Here is a 16,102-nt window from a genome sequence, read left to right as displayed (position 1 = left end):
TCCAGCCAATTACTGCCCCATCAGTCTACTCTCAATCATCAGCAAAGTCATGGAAGGTGTTGTCGACAGTGCTATCAAGCGGCACTTACTCACCAATAACCTGCTCACTGATACTTAGTTTGGGTTCCGCCAGGACCACTCGGCTCCAGACCTCATTACAACCTTGGTCCAAACATGGACAAAAAAGTTGAATTCCAGAGGTGAGGTGAGAATGACTGCCCTTGACATCAAGGCAGCTTTTGACCGAGTGTGGCATCAAGGAGCCCTAGTAAAACTGAAGTCAATGGGAATCAGGGGGAAAACTCTCCACTGGTTGGAGTCATACCCAGCACAAAGGAAGATGGTTGTGGTTGTTGGAGGTCAATCATCACAGCCCCAGGACATCGCTGCAGGAGTTCCTCAGGGCAGTGACCTAGGCCCAACCATCTTCAGCTGCTTCATTAATGACCTTCCCTTGTAAGATTCTCAAAATTCACAGGTCCCCCAAAACTCAGAGAAAAACCCTAAAGAAAAGGACTTTGGACTCTTTTCTAACCACTTCAGGGTGATAAAATATTGGGCCTAACAGAGGGAGATTCAAGGTCAAAAACCAAGATTTGGTATTTTTTAAAAGGCATGTTTGGGCTTGTAAAGAAAGAAAAGGCTGCAACAGGAAATGGGATCAACCTCTGTAATAGACAGTTTGAGTATTGGAGTTAATCAGTTAATCAAGCTGTCAGGGGGTGAGTGACGTTAGACAGTTCCCCAATCAGACAATTTACACTCTAACAATAGACCCACGGAAGGATGTTCTTGCCATGGAAGGAGTGCAGCAAAGATTCACCAGGCTGATATCTGGGATGGCAGGAATGACGTATGAGGAGAGATTGGATCGATTGGGCTTGTACTCACTGGAGTTTAGAAGAATGAGAGGGGATCTCATCGAAACTTATAAAATTCTAACAGGACTAGACAGACTAGATGCTGGAAGGATGTTCCTGATGGTCGGGGAGTCCAGAACCAGGGGTCACAGTCTAAGGATAAGGGGTAAGCCATTTAGGACAGAGATGAGGAGGAATTTCTTCACCCAGAGAGTGGTGAACCTGTGGAATTCTCTACCAAAGAAGGCAGTAGAGGCCAATTCATTAAATATATTTAAGAAGGAGTTGGATATATTTCTTAAGGCTAAAGGGATCAAGGGATATGGAGAGAAGGCAGGAACAGGGTACTGAATTTGGATGATCATCCATGATCTCATTGCATGGCGGAGCAGGCTCGAGGGGCCGAATGGCCTACTCCTGCTCCTATCTTCTATGTTTCTATGTAAGAACAGCCTCACTCAAAATACAGGACCCATCCAAAAACATGCATAAAACAAATCACTTCACCAACCTACAAAGAATCTCAGGCTCCACAGGAAACTCAAAGCCTGAGGACAATTCACTACAATCAAGTAATAGTTCAACAGCTAATGAAACCATCCTGAAACCACTTCACACATTCTTAAAACTTCAACGGCTCATGGAACCATCCCGAAACCACTTTAAACAACTTAATATTAACGAGCCCACCAAAATCTTACAATAAACCGAGATTGATTTGGCGCGCAGATTAGGAGGCCCCAATTAGTATAATTGAAGGCCTGTTTTCTCAAGAAGTCAGTAAGGTTCAGCAGTTAGTTCAGTTCAGCAGCTACACAGTACAACAAGTTCTCAGCAGTTCTCAATTCTGGAAGCAGGTCAACACACAAGAAACCAGAGCAACAGTTCCAGTGACCATCAGACACCTCGCGACAACAAGGGCCTTACGAAACAACCAACCAAATATCACCACCAACCAATCGGGTAATATTGGGCCACCGCGACCAAAAGAAAACCAACTCGGGAGAAAACCGAAGGTTCGCAAGTTTTCCACTCTGCAATCTATTCCTGACTTACCCCTGGGTAAGATTTTTACTTAAAAGACTCTAAACCCTACCTCTAACAGAAGAAAAGTGGGTACTCACCCGATAAATCCAATACGCACCCTACCGCATCAGCGGACTCGCGAAGACTGACCAGACACACAGTCGAAGTCCTCTACCACGTCCGGGGTACGGCAGGCACCAACCAACACATCCAGCGAACCCCGAAATCGCTAATCAGCTCAACTGTCAAGGATTCGTTTGGTGAGCATTATCCCTGGTCCTCTAGAGCCCAACTTAGCTAGTAAAGTGTGATTAGGAAGGGGTGAGGTATTTTTTCTACCGTAATTTCCCTCGTGTGTATCGAAGTGTTCCCCATTTTATTAGAGTGTTAAGATTGTTGTGTTATATTTTCTCTCTTGAATAAAGATCAAAGTTTCTTGTACCAAAACCAGTTGTCTGCTGCACTTTTGTCACAACCCCCAAATAAGTCCAAGGTCTAGAACCAAGGGAGTGGGAGCGATTCGAACCGCTCATAAGTCAGAGGTGAAGCTGACACACACCACCACCCCCTACACCCTCCATCATAAGGTCAGAAGTGGGGATGTTCGCACAGTGTTCAGTGCGGTTTGCAACTCCTCAGATAATGAAGCATTCCATGCCCACATGCAGCAAGACCTGGATGACATTCAGGCTTGGGCTGATAAATGGCAAGTACCATTCACACCACACAAGTGCCAGGCAATGACTATCTCCAACAAGCGAGAGTCTAACCACCGCCCCTTGACATTCAACAGCATTATCATCGCTGAATCCCCCACCATCAACATCCTGGGGGTCGCCATTGACCAGAAACTTAACTGGACCAGCCACATAAATACTGTGGAAACATGAGCAGGTCAGAGTCTGGGTATTCTGCAGCAAATGTCTCACCGCCTGACTCCCCAAAGCCTTTCCACCATCTATAAGGCACAAGTCATGTGTGTGATGGAATACTCTCCACTTGCCTGGATGAGTGCAGCTCCAACAACACTCAAAAAGCTCAACACCATCCAGGACAAAACAGTCCACTTGATTGGCACCCCATCCACCACCTTAAACATTCACTCCCTCCCCCACCAGCGTACCATGGCTGCAGTGTTTACCATCTACAAGATGCACTGCAGCAACTCGCCAAGGCTTCTTCAGCAACACTTCCTAAACCCATGACCTTTACCACCTAGAAGGACAAGGGCAGCAGGCACATGGGAACACCATCACCTCCAAGTTCCTCTCCAAGTCACACACCATCCTGACTTAGAAGTATATCGTCGATCCTTCATTGTCGCTGGGTCCAAATCCTGGAACTCGCTCCCTAACAGCACTGTGGCAGTACCTTCACCACACGACTGCAGCGGTTGAAGAAGGCGGCTCACCACCACCTTCTCAAGGGCAATTAGGGATGGGCAATAAATGCTGGCCTTGCCAGAGACGCCCACATCTCATGAACAAATAAAAAAAAACTACCGAGGCCACAAATTTAAGTGTCACAAAATAATCTTTACAGTGGATGGTTAGAATGTGGAATTCTCTGCCACAAACTGCTGCTACAGTAGAACATATAAATTGTTTAAAAAAGGAATTAGTTGCTTTAAAAAGAGGAATATTAAATGATACAGGGAATAAGCTGAAGAGTGGGACTAGATGGCTTTTGTGGAGTAAAACACTGGGGCAAACTTGATGGGTGAGTAACCTGTTTACCTGTTTCTGTGCAATAACATCCAATGATTCTATGACCCAGGAAAGAAGGGTGTGGCTATATGGGATAGAATTGGAATTTCACTTTGGGCAAACAGAAACTTTTCCTGTGTATATTTCTCAATAGTTTAGGTTTGGAGATCCTTAAACTGAGTGATGGCTCTCCACGTGTGTCAAGACACCGCCTTACCAAAATACGTAATCATGTGCAATTGAATAGAAATAGGACACAGGGAGTGATCTTGATGTTAAATGTAAAAAATATATATGTAGTTGTATAACACCAGGAATATGTTAGCAAAATACTGCAGATGTTGGAAATCCGAAATAACAACAGAAAATGCTGGAAAAACTCAGCAGGTCAGGCAACATCCGTGGAGAGAAATTTGAGTTGACGTTTCGGGTTTGACCCTTCTTCAAAACTGGAGAGAAAAGGAACTAGATCGAAGGCAGGGCTGCGATCGGACAAAAGAATAAAAGAACCAAAAGAAGTAAAAGAGATTAGAAGCTAGACGAGATGGTAATAGGCTGGGATTAGGTGTAAAGTGTACTGGCAGGGCAAAAGATAGCTGCCAGGTGTGAGAGAGAAACAAAAGGAAAGGGGGGGGGAGGAAAGGAGTGGAAAAATATAAGTAAAAATGAAATAGGGGCCAAGGTTATGATCTGAAATTGTTGAACTCGATATTGAGACCGGAAGGCTGCAGAGTGCCTAATCGGAAGAGCACCTCATCTTCCGATTAGGCACTCTGCAGCCTTCCGGTCTCAATATCGAGTTCAACAATTTCAGATCATAACCTTGGCCCCTATTTCATTTTTACTTATATTTTTCCACTCCTTTCCTCCCCCCCCCTTTCCTTTTGTTTCTCTCTCACACCTGGCAGCTATCTTTTGCCCTGCCAGTACACTTTACACCTAATCCCAGCCTATTACCATCTCGTCTAGCTTCTAATCTCGTTTACTTCTTTTGGTTCTTTTATTCTTTTGTCCGATCGCAGCCCTGCCTTCGATCTAGTTCCTTTTCTCTCCAGTTTTGAAGAAGGGTCAAACCCGAAACGTCAACTCAAATTTCTCTCCACGGATGTTGCCTGACCTGCTGAGTTTTTCCAGCATTTTCTGTTGTTACCAGGAATATGTTGCCTGTTTTCATTTAAAGTATTTTTGTAATTGTTTTTAAACCTTTAAAACTTAACAGATGCAGCCTGGGATGAGAGGGCTGTCCTATGATGAGAGATTGTGTAGAGTGGGCCTATACTCTTTGGAGTTTAGAAGAATGAGATGTGATCTCATTGAAACATACAAGATTCTGAAGGGGATTGACAGGGTAGATACTAGAGGTTGTTTCCCCTGGCTGGAGTGTCTAGAACTAGGGGGCATAGTCTCAGGATAAGGAGTTGGCCATTTAAAGATCAAGATGAGGAGGAATTTCTTCACTCAGATGGTTGTGAATCTTTGGAATTCTCAACCCTTGAGGGCTGTGGCTGCTGAGTCTTTTGAGTATATTCAAGGTTAAGATGATAGATTTTTGAACACTAAGGGAATCAAGGATTATGGAGATAGGGCAGAAAAGTGGAGTTGAGGTCGATGATCAGCCATGATCTTATTGGCTCGAAGGGTCGTATGGCCTACTCCTGCTGCTGTTTCTTATGTCCTGGTTTGGGGAGACTTGGCCAGGTGTATCGACCTCCCCTCCTCCCTTCAGTTTTACAATCCGAACCGATCTTTGAAATCAGCCGCGCTGCTTTTGGTCTAAAGTGAAATGTTTACGAGTGAGATGCAACCGTTAAACCGCTGGCCACTCTGGAATGGCTTTGGCTTTTAAAAGGTAGGCCCGCAATTTAAAAGCGTTTGAAAGACAATGAGTGATGCCGCACCACTCTGCTGACTAAGCCCGGCTCACTCACTCTCGCATCAACCATGTTGCGGTGACACCGCCCACCGTGCGCTGCCCCCTCCGCGGGGCAACCAATGAGTGCCGCCGTGGTCACGTGGTGAGTGGGCGTGTTCAGCCACGTGATGTCATGGTATTAGAAAAACTTCCGGGTGAAAGGCGGCGCGGTGTGTGGATGGCGTCAGATAGGGTTTGAACGATTGAGAGGGGACGTGGGGCGCGCGAGCATTGTGACGCAAGACGCAGTCGGTGAGTGAGCGGCGCCGCGCAGGTACTGGATGCCACACTGTGCACAGATCCACTGTAATACTGGTTACAGTAATACTGTCCACTGTTCCTGGTGGGAAATGCAGTCAGTGATCCTGTCCACTGTTCCTGGTGTTGGGAAATGCAGTCAGTGATCTTGTCCACTGTTCCTGGTGTTGGGAAATGCAGTCAGTGATCTTGTCCACTTTTCCCAGTGTTGGGAAATGCATTCAGTGATCCTGTCCACTTTTCCCAGTGTTGAGAAATGCATTCAGTGATCTTGGCCACTTTTCCCAGTGTTGGGGATTGCATTCAGTGATCCTGTCCACTTTTCCCAGTGTTGGGGATTGCATTCAGTGATCCTGTCCACTTTTCCCGGTGTTGGGGAATGCATTCAGTGATCTTGTCCACTTTTCCCAGTGTTGGGGATTGCATTCAGTGATCCTGTCCACTTTTCCCGGTGTTGGGGAATGCATTCAGTGATCCTGTCCACTTTTCCCGGTGTTGGGGAATGCATTCAGTGATCCTGTCCACTTTTCCCAGTGTTGGGGAATGCATTCAGTGATCCTGTCCACTTTTCCCAGTGTTGAGAAATGCATTCAGTGATCTTGTCCACTTTTCCCAGTGTTGGGGATTGCATTCAGTGATCCTGTCCACTTTTCCCAGTGTTGGGGAATGCATTCAGTGATCCTGTCCACTTTTCCCGGTGTTGGGGAATGCATTCAGTGATCCTGTCCACTTTTCTGTGGAAACTGTAAATTTGGCTTTGGTAATCAGGTCCAGAGAAGCTGAAGTAATGATTCTTTTTGCTTTAGTGAGTTCCTGTTTTTCATGTTTAGGGAGGAAGTATGAAAGAAGAACAAAGTGGTCAAGGGGATAATGAGATGCAGGGGAGAAAGTAAAAGGGAGAGTGGAGGATAGGGGAGGAGGGGAATAATGGGATGGTGATTAGGAAAAGAAGCGGAGGTAAGGGAAGACAGAACATGAGAATAATGGGGAGGAAATTGGATGAAAGTGGGGGTTCGAGATGAGGGAAAGAAGTAAAGACAGACAAAAACAGTGCTTAGAGGGATGTGGGAGAAAGAGGGTGAGAATTAGCGATTGGGTCTCTAACAAGAAAGAAAGACTTGCATTTATATAGCGCCTTTCAAAACCACCGGACGTCCCAAAGTGCTTTACAGCCAATGAAGTACTTTTGAAGTGTAGTCATTGTTGTAATGTCGGAAATGCGGCAGCCAATTTGCACACCACAAACTCCTACAAACAGCAATGTGATAATGACCAGATAATCTGTTTTTGTTATGTTGATTGAGGGATAAATATTGGCCAGGACACCAGGGATAATTCCCCTGCTCTTCTTCGAAATAGTGCCATGGGATCTTTTACGTCCATCTGAGAGAGCAGACAGGACCTTGGTTCAATGTCTCATCCAAAAGATGGCACCTCCGACAGTGCAGCACTCCCCCAGTACTGCACTGGAGTGTCAGCCTAGATTTTTGTGCTCCAGTCTCTGGACTTGAACCCACAACCTTCTGACTCAGAACCTTCTGCTACCAACTGAGCCACAGCTGACACTCAACAACCTGATGAGAACTGCAAGCACAAAACAGATGGCAACCATCGGATTCCACACGGATGGTCAGTGTGTCATACCTAGTGCCTACCTATCTATGTTTGCTGAGAGAAGCAGCATGGGATTTAAACTCTTGCACTGACCCAAAGTTACTCCAGAATACTGTTGGGCAAAGCTCTTCTGTGCACATGTGGCCATGGGGTTCAATAGGTTTGCTACTCATGACAAAAAGCAAGGTAGACAAATAGATACTATAGTTTATCCATGTGACATAGCCCGTCAGAGAATTATGTGCCATCACATCACTGCTTCAAAAGTTCTTTTAAAAGACTCTTAGGCTGGATTTTACCAGCCCTGAGGAGGCGGGTTTGGAGGCGGGACTGCTGGCAAAATCAAAAAGAATGGGAGCGGGTCCCGAACCCGCCCCCAACCCGCCTCCAAACAATCTTCCCAGGAGTTGGGTCCCAGATTTGCGCAGGGACCCGACTCCTAGCAGTGGGAAAAGGATTCTAGCCACTTAACTGCCTGTTAACAGGTAGTTAACAGGCAGTTAAGAGGCTTTTTCCCATTTTGAGACTTGTGCTGCAGGCTTCCCGATGTCGGGGAATCCCAGCAGGGTAAGTGAGGCATGCTGTGTGTCTGTTGTAATGTTTGTGTATAGATGACAGCTGCAGAAGTGGTGTGAAGGATCCAATGGGAAACTGGTGAGTATCAGAGGTAAGGAGGTGTTGAGAAAGTCCTTTTTAATGTGTTTAGATTTTTCTGTAGGTGACGAGCTTTGAAGTGTTTGTGTGGCCTCACCTCATTGGGAGAAGTGACAGATTGCTTCTGTAACCTCATCTGCAGCTGCCATCTGTTGTATCCTAAGGAGAGAGTCATTGGAGAGCCTGGGTGCAAGGGCTCACCTTTGTACAGTGATTGTCAGTGTTTGACAGCACCTCAATGCTATCAAACACTGACAGATCATCTGTCAAAAATAAATGGAACGTGTCCCTTTAAGAAAACCGGCAGATGAAGCGCCATCAACTGACGTCATCTGACACCGGCTTTCCTTTAATTGGCTGGCAAGCCCGCAGGGCGGGTTTAACAAGACCAATCATGGGAAAATAGCGTCTGTGCGTTGGACGTCGCTGGGGGCGGGACTAGAACCCGGAAGGCAGCAGCCCCGCCCCTAACTTGTCTTGGCAGGTAAAATCCAGCCCTTAAAGTCTGTTTACTCTGAATTACATCTTTTTGTTCTTGCTATTGAGTATTTGTGAAAACAAGGATTCTGGTTGTTTGCCACTTTCTGTAATTTCCATTGTATTATATTTCGATTCATGTTTAAGCAAAGAAGAATGTAGAGAAAGAAAATATGATCCTCGGGAATCATTGCTGTGGTTGTTGCCGTTATAATGTACATAAATGACTTGGAATGAGGACAAGAACAAATCTCCAAGTTTGCAGATGATAAATAGGTGGGCCTGCAAACAACAGAGAACAGACTAATCAAAATTATAAGAGCCTAGATAGAATGGGGAGTTGGGCTGATAAGTGGCGGATGTTGTTTAATGTGGGCAAATGCAAAGTAATGAAATGGGGAAAGGATAATAAACAGTGACAATGTAAGTTAAATTGTATTATTTTGCAGGACACAACATAGGTGATGAATTTGAGGGTACTGGTGCATAGATCAGTGAAACCATTGGCACAGTTTGTGGCAACAGTAAAGAAAATAGGATCTTGGTCTGTATAGCCATAGCAATGGAGATTAGTAAATTTGTGCTTTATTTTTCTAAAGCTCTGGAAAACGATGCATTGAAAAGTTCTCCCACAAATGGAGCCAAGTGCCTCAGACTCTGAATCAAACATCGCTAACAGAGCAGGTATGCATGGCAACCCTTGGATAGTTGAATGATTTTGTTTGCAATCTGCGTTTGACTATTGCTCCGGCAGCTATTTCCATATGACTGAAATTTTGATCTAATTCGCTTACTTATTGAATGCTTTGTTTTCAGAAAACTGGTTCATTGGTGATCAGGTTTTTGCCCCCTTTTCTGGGGATGATGAGCTGTGCGAAGCCACAATAAAGTCCATTTCTACGGTTGAAGGTGGAAAAACTGTGGCAGTTGTAAGGTTTTCCAACTTCAATGAAGAGACTGTGGCAGTGACTACTCTAAAAAAGAAAAGCAAAAGTGAACGTTGGAAAGGTTTTATATTTGATGACGAAGATCTGGAGAAGCCCTTCTTCCATGACAAAAAGACATCAGGCCCCAAAGTCTCTTTGAAATTGTCTGAGGGCGGTGTATGTGTGCCACATACTATTAACAGATACTTGCGAGACTACCAAAGAGATGGAGTCCAGTTCATTTGCAGACACTACTTTTGTGGCAAAGGATGTATCCTTGGTGATGACATGGGACTTGGAAAAACTGTACAGGTAATTAAGGTTATTAAATGAGACTTGCCAGCTTAGTGCTGCTGAAGTGTGGGCTATAGTAGGGGCTATGAGGAGCCATCAGTCCATCCCAATATACCACAAAATTGGGTTGTTTTCTTGGCTCCTTTTCCGCTGGGACATGGTCATCGGAGCCCTATTACAGCATTTCTGCATCAAAAGCAAACTGACAGCATTACCTTTTCTGGAGAGTTCAGTTTAGTGAACACTAAAGTGAGACTTTCCTTAATTATTTCTGTTTCTTGAAATCTGTTTTATGGCAAGAAATTGGGGGAGAAGGATGTTTGCACCACTATGAAATTAGAAAAGTGCATAGTATTTCAAATGCTGAGCAGGCTTTTTGATAATAAAGTAGTAAAACCAGCATAGAGACATTACTAAATGGCAAACCTAATGAATTCTGGTGTAGGATGTATCCCTTGCAATGATATGAAACTTGTCAAATTCTTTATGGCTTGTCTGCTCCAGTCTAGTTGTATAGAGCATAAGTCCCCAGCACAGGCCTATCCTTTTATGAGGCTGCAACATAGAAAGTAACCGCTGGGCCTCCAGGATGCCCCTCCTCCATCTGATATTCCTGATCAGCACAATTACTCTGCTGGAGCAAAAGATTTGATACTTCGTTGCAGATTCTATAATTGAGTTCTTGGCTTCCCTGACATGTTTAGTGTAAAGTCTGTGGGTTATATGGTGAATTAATACACAGACTACAAGAGTAACTTTAACAGGACTTTACTATTCGAAGGTCAGGGCGAATCTGCCCAATCAATCCTTACACAGCACTTATATACCGGTGTGGTCACCACCGGTATTACAGTATACAGTAGCCAAGACAAAGTAGTGCAACTCTTAAAATAGTTCTCTTAAAGGTGGAACGTTACATACACTACAATCCTCCCTTTTTAGGTTAACAATATATACATATTCCCATTAATATAACATCTTAACATATATACAACTTTATGTGAAACAGTTCACAGATTCAGTCTCTCTGGAGGCTTCCGGACTCTGTCCGGATAACGCCTCGGTGGTGTAGTCGTTTTCGGTGGTGTAGTAGGTTCTTCTGTCAAGGTCGATTCGGCTTGAAGGACCGTTTCAGGTTCATTGGATTCCAGTATTACCGGAGCGGAGGTAGATGCTCTGGGTATCTCTGCTTCAACATTAGACGTATAGAGTTGTGGAGTAGGTTGGGCCTTTGTGGATGATTCTATGATCTGGTCAACATGGCGCCTTATTATGCTTTCACCAATGTCCACGGTATACATCAACGGTCCTAGCCTTTTACAATAGTTCCAGGCTGCCATTTCTCGGTACGGTAGTCCCGGGCCAAAACTTGTTGACCTATCTGAAAGGATCTAGTTGGCCTTTCATTCATGCCTTGAAATTGCCGGTTCTCTACGTCCCTTCTGACGTTTGGCTTAATCAAATCCAGCCGGCATCTTATTCTTCTATTGAAAAACATCATGGCGGGAGTTTGGTTTGTGACCGCATGTGTTGCATTCCTGTACGCCAACAAGAAGTTATCTACCTTATGTTGTAGATTTATGTCTTCATTACCCATGGCCTTTATGGCCTTCTTGAAGGTCTGGACAAACCTTTCAGCTAATCCATTGGTGGCGGGATGGTATGGGGCGGACGTATAGTGCTTAACCCCATTGCTTTTTAAGAACTTCCTGAATTCTTCGGACACAAATTGCGGTCCATTATCAGAACAGATCTGTTCCGGCAGCCCATTTCTGGCAAATATGGTCCTTAATACTGTGATGGTTTTTTCCGTGGTGGTGGAGGACATTTTTATTACCTCCGGCCACTTGGAGTGTGCATCCACCGCGATTAAAAACATTGAGTCCATAAATGGACCAGCAAAGTCGATATGTACCCTTTGCCATGGAGATGAGGGCCACTCCCATGGATGCAGAGGAGCTTGTGGTGGCGCGTTTTGGACCTTCTGGCATCCTAGACAGCTCTTGGTTATTTCTTCGATGTCTCCATCAATACCTGGCCACCACACAAACGCCCTGGCTAGGTTCTTCATTTTCACTCCACCCAGATGCCCCTCGTGAAGCTCCTTTAGTACTTTCTGCTGGAGTTTGGGTGGAATCACCACTCTAGATCCACACATCAAGGTTCCTCGGCACACTGACAGCTGTTCTCTTCTGTGCAAAAATGCTGGCAGCATTGGTTCGCCATGTACTGGCCATCCCTCCACCGTTAAATCGTAGACTCGTGAGAGAGTCGGGTCATTTCTCATTTCCTTTTCGATCATGGAATTTGTTACTGGTAGACATTCCATTATGGTTGAGTGGAACATCTCCACTGGGTCCACTGTAGTCGCCTCTTCTTCCACTGGCAACGGTAGGCGCGATAACCCATCAGCATTTCCATGCTGTTTGGACCTTTTGTATTCGATGTCATATTGGTGTGCCCCTAGTAGAACGGACCACCTCTGTAGCCTTTGTGCTGTCATAGTGGAAACGGCCTTGTTAGGGTTGAATATGGACACCAACGGCTGGTGGTCTGTCAGCAATGTAAACTTCTTGCCCTGCAGGTAATGATTGAATTTCTTTACTCCCCACACAAGGCTGAGAGCCTCCCTATCTATCTGAGCATAATTTCGCTCAGCGGAGGTCAATGATCGGGACGCAAATGCGACTGGCCTTTCCGAGCCATTTGGTAACTTGTGTGAGAGTACAGCTCCAATACCATAAGGGGAAGCATCACAAGCTAGACGAAGAGGTAGCGTTGGGTTGAAGTGAGCCAACACTTCCTCAGAGGTAATCAACGCCTTGCTTCTGCGAAAGGCCTTCTTACAGTCCTCGCTCCACTTCCATGGTACTTCTTTCCGCAACAGAGCATTCAGCGGATGCAGCACCGTGGATAGATTTGGCAGAAACTTATGGTAATAATTAATCAACCCCAGAAACGACCTCAACTGTGATACATTTTCCGGAGCGGGGGCCTTCACGACCGCTTCGATCTTGTCAGGTGACTTGTGCAGCCCCTCTTGGTCAATGACATGACCGCAGTACGAGATCCGTTTCTGGAAGAACTCACATTTCTGGCGATTAACTCGGGCCATATTCCTTCAACCTGGTGAGCACCAGTTTCAAATTTGTGAGGTGTTCCTCCTCGTCTTCTCCCGTAATCAGGATATCGTCCAAGTAACACTGAGTGCTTGGAATACCCTGTAAGACCTGCTCCATGGCCCTCTGCCAAATTGCTGGAGCCGAAGCTACTCCAAAAACCAGTCTATTATATCGATACAAGCCTCTGTGCGTGTTGATTGTGAGATACTGGCGTGACTCTTCCTCGACCTCCATCTGTAAATATGCTTGTGCCAGGTCTATCTTGGTGAAGTGTTTCCCGCCAGACCATGAAGCAAAGATATCCTCAATCCGCGGAAGCGGGTATTGTACCGTGTGAAGCACCGGATTAACTGTGATCTTGAAGTCTCCGCAGATGCGGACCTTCCCCGGTCCCCCTGGCTTGTTACTTGATGAAGACTTCATGACGGGAACAATGGGCGTGGCCCACTCACTCCAGTCCACCTTCGACAGTACCCCTGCACGTTCAAGCTCCTCCAGTTCTGCCTCCACAGCAGGTTGTATCGCGTAAGGTACCGATCTGGCTTTGAAAAATTTTGGGCTTGCATGTTCTGCAATCTTGATTTTTGCCTTAATTCCTCTGTGTTCCCAGTCCCTGCTGGAATACCTCTTTAGCCTCGTCCAATATTCTGGACAACCGTTCAGGTTTGACATCTTTCTTTCCGAAATCTACCGTCATTGTGTTTAGTGAGTGCCAGTCTATCTTTATTTTCCTGATCCACTCCCGTCCCAGAAATGGTGGACCTCCCTCGGGTAGTACATATAAGTCCATTCCTTGGTGATCTTTGCCCTTGTGTCTCACCTTGACTTTTATCTTTCCGATGGGGTATACTTTATGCCCCGTGTATGTCTGCAATACTATCTCCGTATCCCGTAGGGGAATATGTTTGAATAACTTTTTGTAATCTTGTTTATTCATGACCGTCAACGCCGATCCAGTGTCCACTTCCATCTTCACTTGGACTTTTGCAATCTGCAGTGTGACCCAGATAGTTTGTCGGTCAGCTTCTTTACTCACATTGTGAATCCTCAGACTACCCAGTTCCTTGCTGTTGGGGTCTGAATCCGAATTCAGTTCATCTGGACTCTTCACAGTCACCTTATGTACCTTTCTGTACTTCTTCTGCGGTGACTTATTGTTGCTGGTCTTCTTTCCTGACCGGCATACTTTAGCTATGTGACCAAGTTTGCCACATTTTCTACATTCCTGGTTTTTAAACCAGCATTGGTTCTGGTCGTGTGTTGTCTTCCCACGACGGTAACATTTCGTTGTACCCGAAGTCATTTGATCCACACTGAGTACCGCTGTCTTCAGCTGCATTTCCGCCGTGCCTCTCGCTGCGGCTTCGTGCGATGCTGCAATAAGGACAGCCTTATCAAGTGTAAGATCGTTCTCTTCGAGCAGTCGCTTTTGTGTTCCTTCCTTCGACATCCCGCACACGAACTTGTCTCTCAGTGCCTCTGTCAGATTTACCCCAAACTGACAGTATTTTGCTAGCCTACGCAGTTCAACCAGGTACTCCGCGTTGCTTTCCTCCTTTAGTTGCGTTCTCCCGTAAAATTTAGCTCGTTCCGCTAACATCAGCGGTGTGGGGTTCACATGATCCTTCAGGACAGCAACAATATTAGCGAAAGACTAATCCGCCGGTTTAGCTGGTGATAGAAGATGCTTCAATAACCCGTATGTCTTCGCACCCATTGCGTTTAGTAAGGTTAGAGCTTTATCATAAGTTGCTATCTTCTTGACCTTACAATATATCGATGCGTTCTACATACGTGGTCCAACCTTCCACATCAGAATCGAATTCGTTGATGTTGCCACGCTTAGGCAATTTCACAATCTTCCTGAGAAACAACAACGAAATTTTTCTTTAACTTTTTTTTTTCCAAAAATGGCGGTTTCCTGCGCTTGTCTTCTTCCCCGCCCACTTTCAAAATGGCGGTTTCCCGCTCCTGTCTTCTTCTCCGCCTACTGGCGGGAGGGGTAAGCTTTTCCCTCGGGCGACGACCGCTGGCTTTCGGGGTTCGCAGCCTGCGCGCCGGCTTCAGTGCGTTCTTTGTTCCCTTTTCTCGGCAGGGCAACCGGCGCTGGGGACAACCCGTTGACGGCGAACAGTTCCAGCCGCTGGCTGAATCTCCTCGGTCTCCCTCGCTCGGCTCTGTCTCTCCCGCTCGCTCGGGCTCTGTCTCTCCCTCAGCGGCTTCCAATCGCGCCTCCCAGCCCTCTCGCAGTCCGGTCCTTTCCTCCCCCGGCTGCGGCTGAGTTCTCCGCGGTTTCTTATTTTTATTTCTTCCCGCGCCTTACGATCCCGGTCGCAGCGCCTCGCGGCCTCGGTAGCTGCCCGGCCTTTCGCCGGTCGCGGTCGAGCTGTCGCACGACGCTGTTGCGTCTCCCAGCCCGCTTGTAGCCCGGTCTCTCACACCGGCTGCGTTCCCGCTTGCACCGCGGCTTCCGTGCCCCACGCTGCCCCCGTCTCAGCGCCTCTGGGCCCGACTTCTGTCCGGCTCCTTTCCCCCCCGACCGTGGTCGAGTTCACCGCCCTTCCTCCGTTCTTTTTTTTTTTATTTTCCCCCTACTCACAGTCAACGTGGCCGACTTGCTTCTCGTGGCTGATCGGCTCACTCACCACCGTGGCAGAAGGGACGACGACTGCCTGTTGCTGATGGAAGGCTTCGTGTCTGAATTCTTCCTTCTTCCTTGCTCTGCAGACTCGAGTCTTCTCTCAGCAGAATGACGAGGGCGGGTGCCTCCTCTCGACGCTCGTTAACTGCTTCGGATGTATCGCTGCCGCAGGGTAAGATCGAACTCGTCGCCACTGTAAAGTCTGTGGGTTATATGGTGAATTAATACACAGACTACAAGAGTAACTTTAACAGGACTTTACTATTCGAAGGTCAGGGCGAATCTGCCCAATCAATCCTTACACCGCACTTATATACCGGTGTGGTCACCACCGGTATTAGTATACAGTAGCCAAGACAAAGTAGTGCAACTCTTAAAATAGTTCTCTTAAAGGTGGAACGTTACATACACAACATTTAGTATTCCTCACAATCTAATTGGATTTTTTTTCTTACCCTTCTCTCCTGGAAGTACTGTCTTGCTGGAATGCAGTTGCAAAAGTAACAATTACCCTCCAGTACCTTGCCGCAAGTGCCTATTCTTCATGTGTGAACCTAAGCCCAGTGCTGGCAGGCTATTTGATTGTGCCGGGCATAACGGTGGAACCCATTC

At 46.3% G+C, this 16,102-nt stretch overlaps 1 protein-coding gene across 1 annotated transcript in view; it reads left to right on the top strand.

Annotated features, from left to right (window-relative positions):
* Window positions 1-5,671: 5,671 nt before the first annotated feature.
* The window catches only part of ercc6l2 (excision repair cross-complementation group 6-like 2), a 138,791-nt gene continuing 128,360 nt past the window's right edge, over window positions 5,672-16,102 (top strand). Inside the window, 3 exon segments of the mRNA XM_085984965.1 lie at window positions 5,672-5,756; window positions 9,107-9,191; window positions 9,324-9,745. Of these exon segments, the coding sequence (XP_085841091.1) occupies window positions 9,143-9,191; window positions 9,324-9,745 (471 nt within the window). The 5' untranslated portion in view covers window positions 5,672-5,756; window positions 9,107-9,142.

The sequence above is a fragment of the Somniosus microcephalus genome, chromosome 1 (assembly GCF_052327205.1).
Source record: "Somniosus microcephalus isolate GS21.2 chromosome 1, FLI_Smic_1.0, whole genome shotgun sequence".
Taxonomy (NCBI): Eukaryota; Metazoa; Chordata; class Chondrichthyes; order Squaliformes; family Somniosidae; genus Somniosus; species Somniosus microcephalus.
The sequence above is the reverse complement of the archived record's forward strand: the minus strand, read 5'-3'. Positions and strand labels throughout refer to the sequence as shown.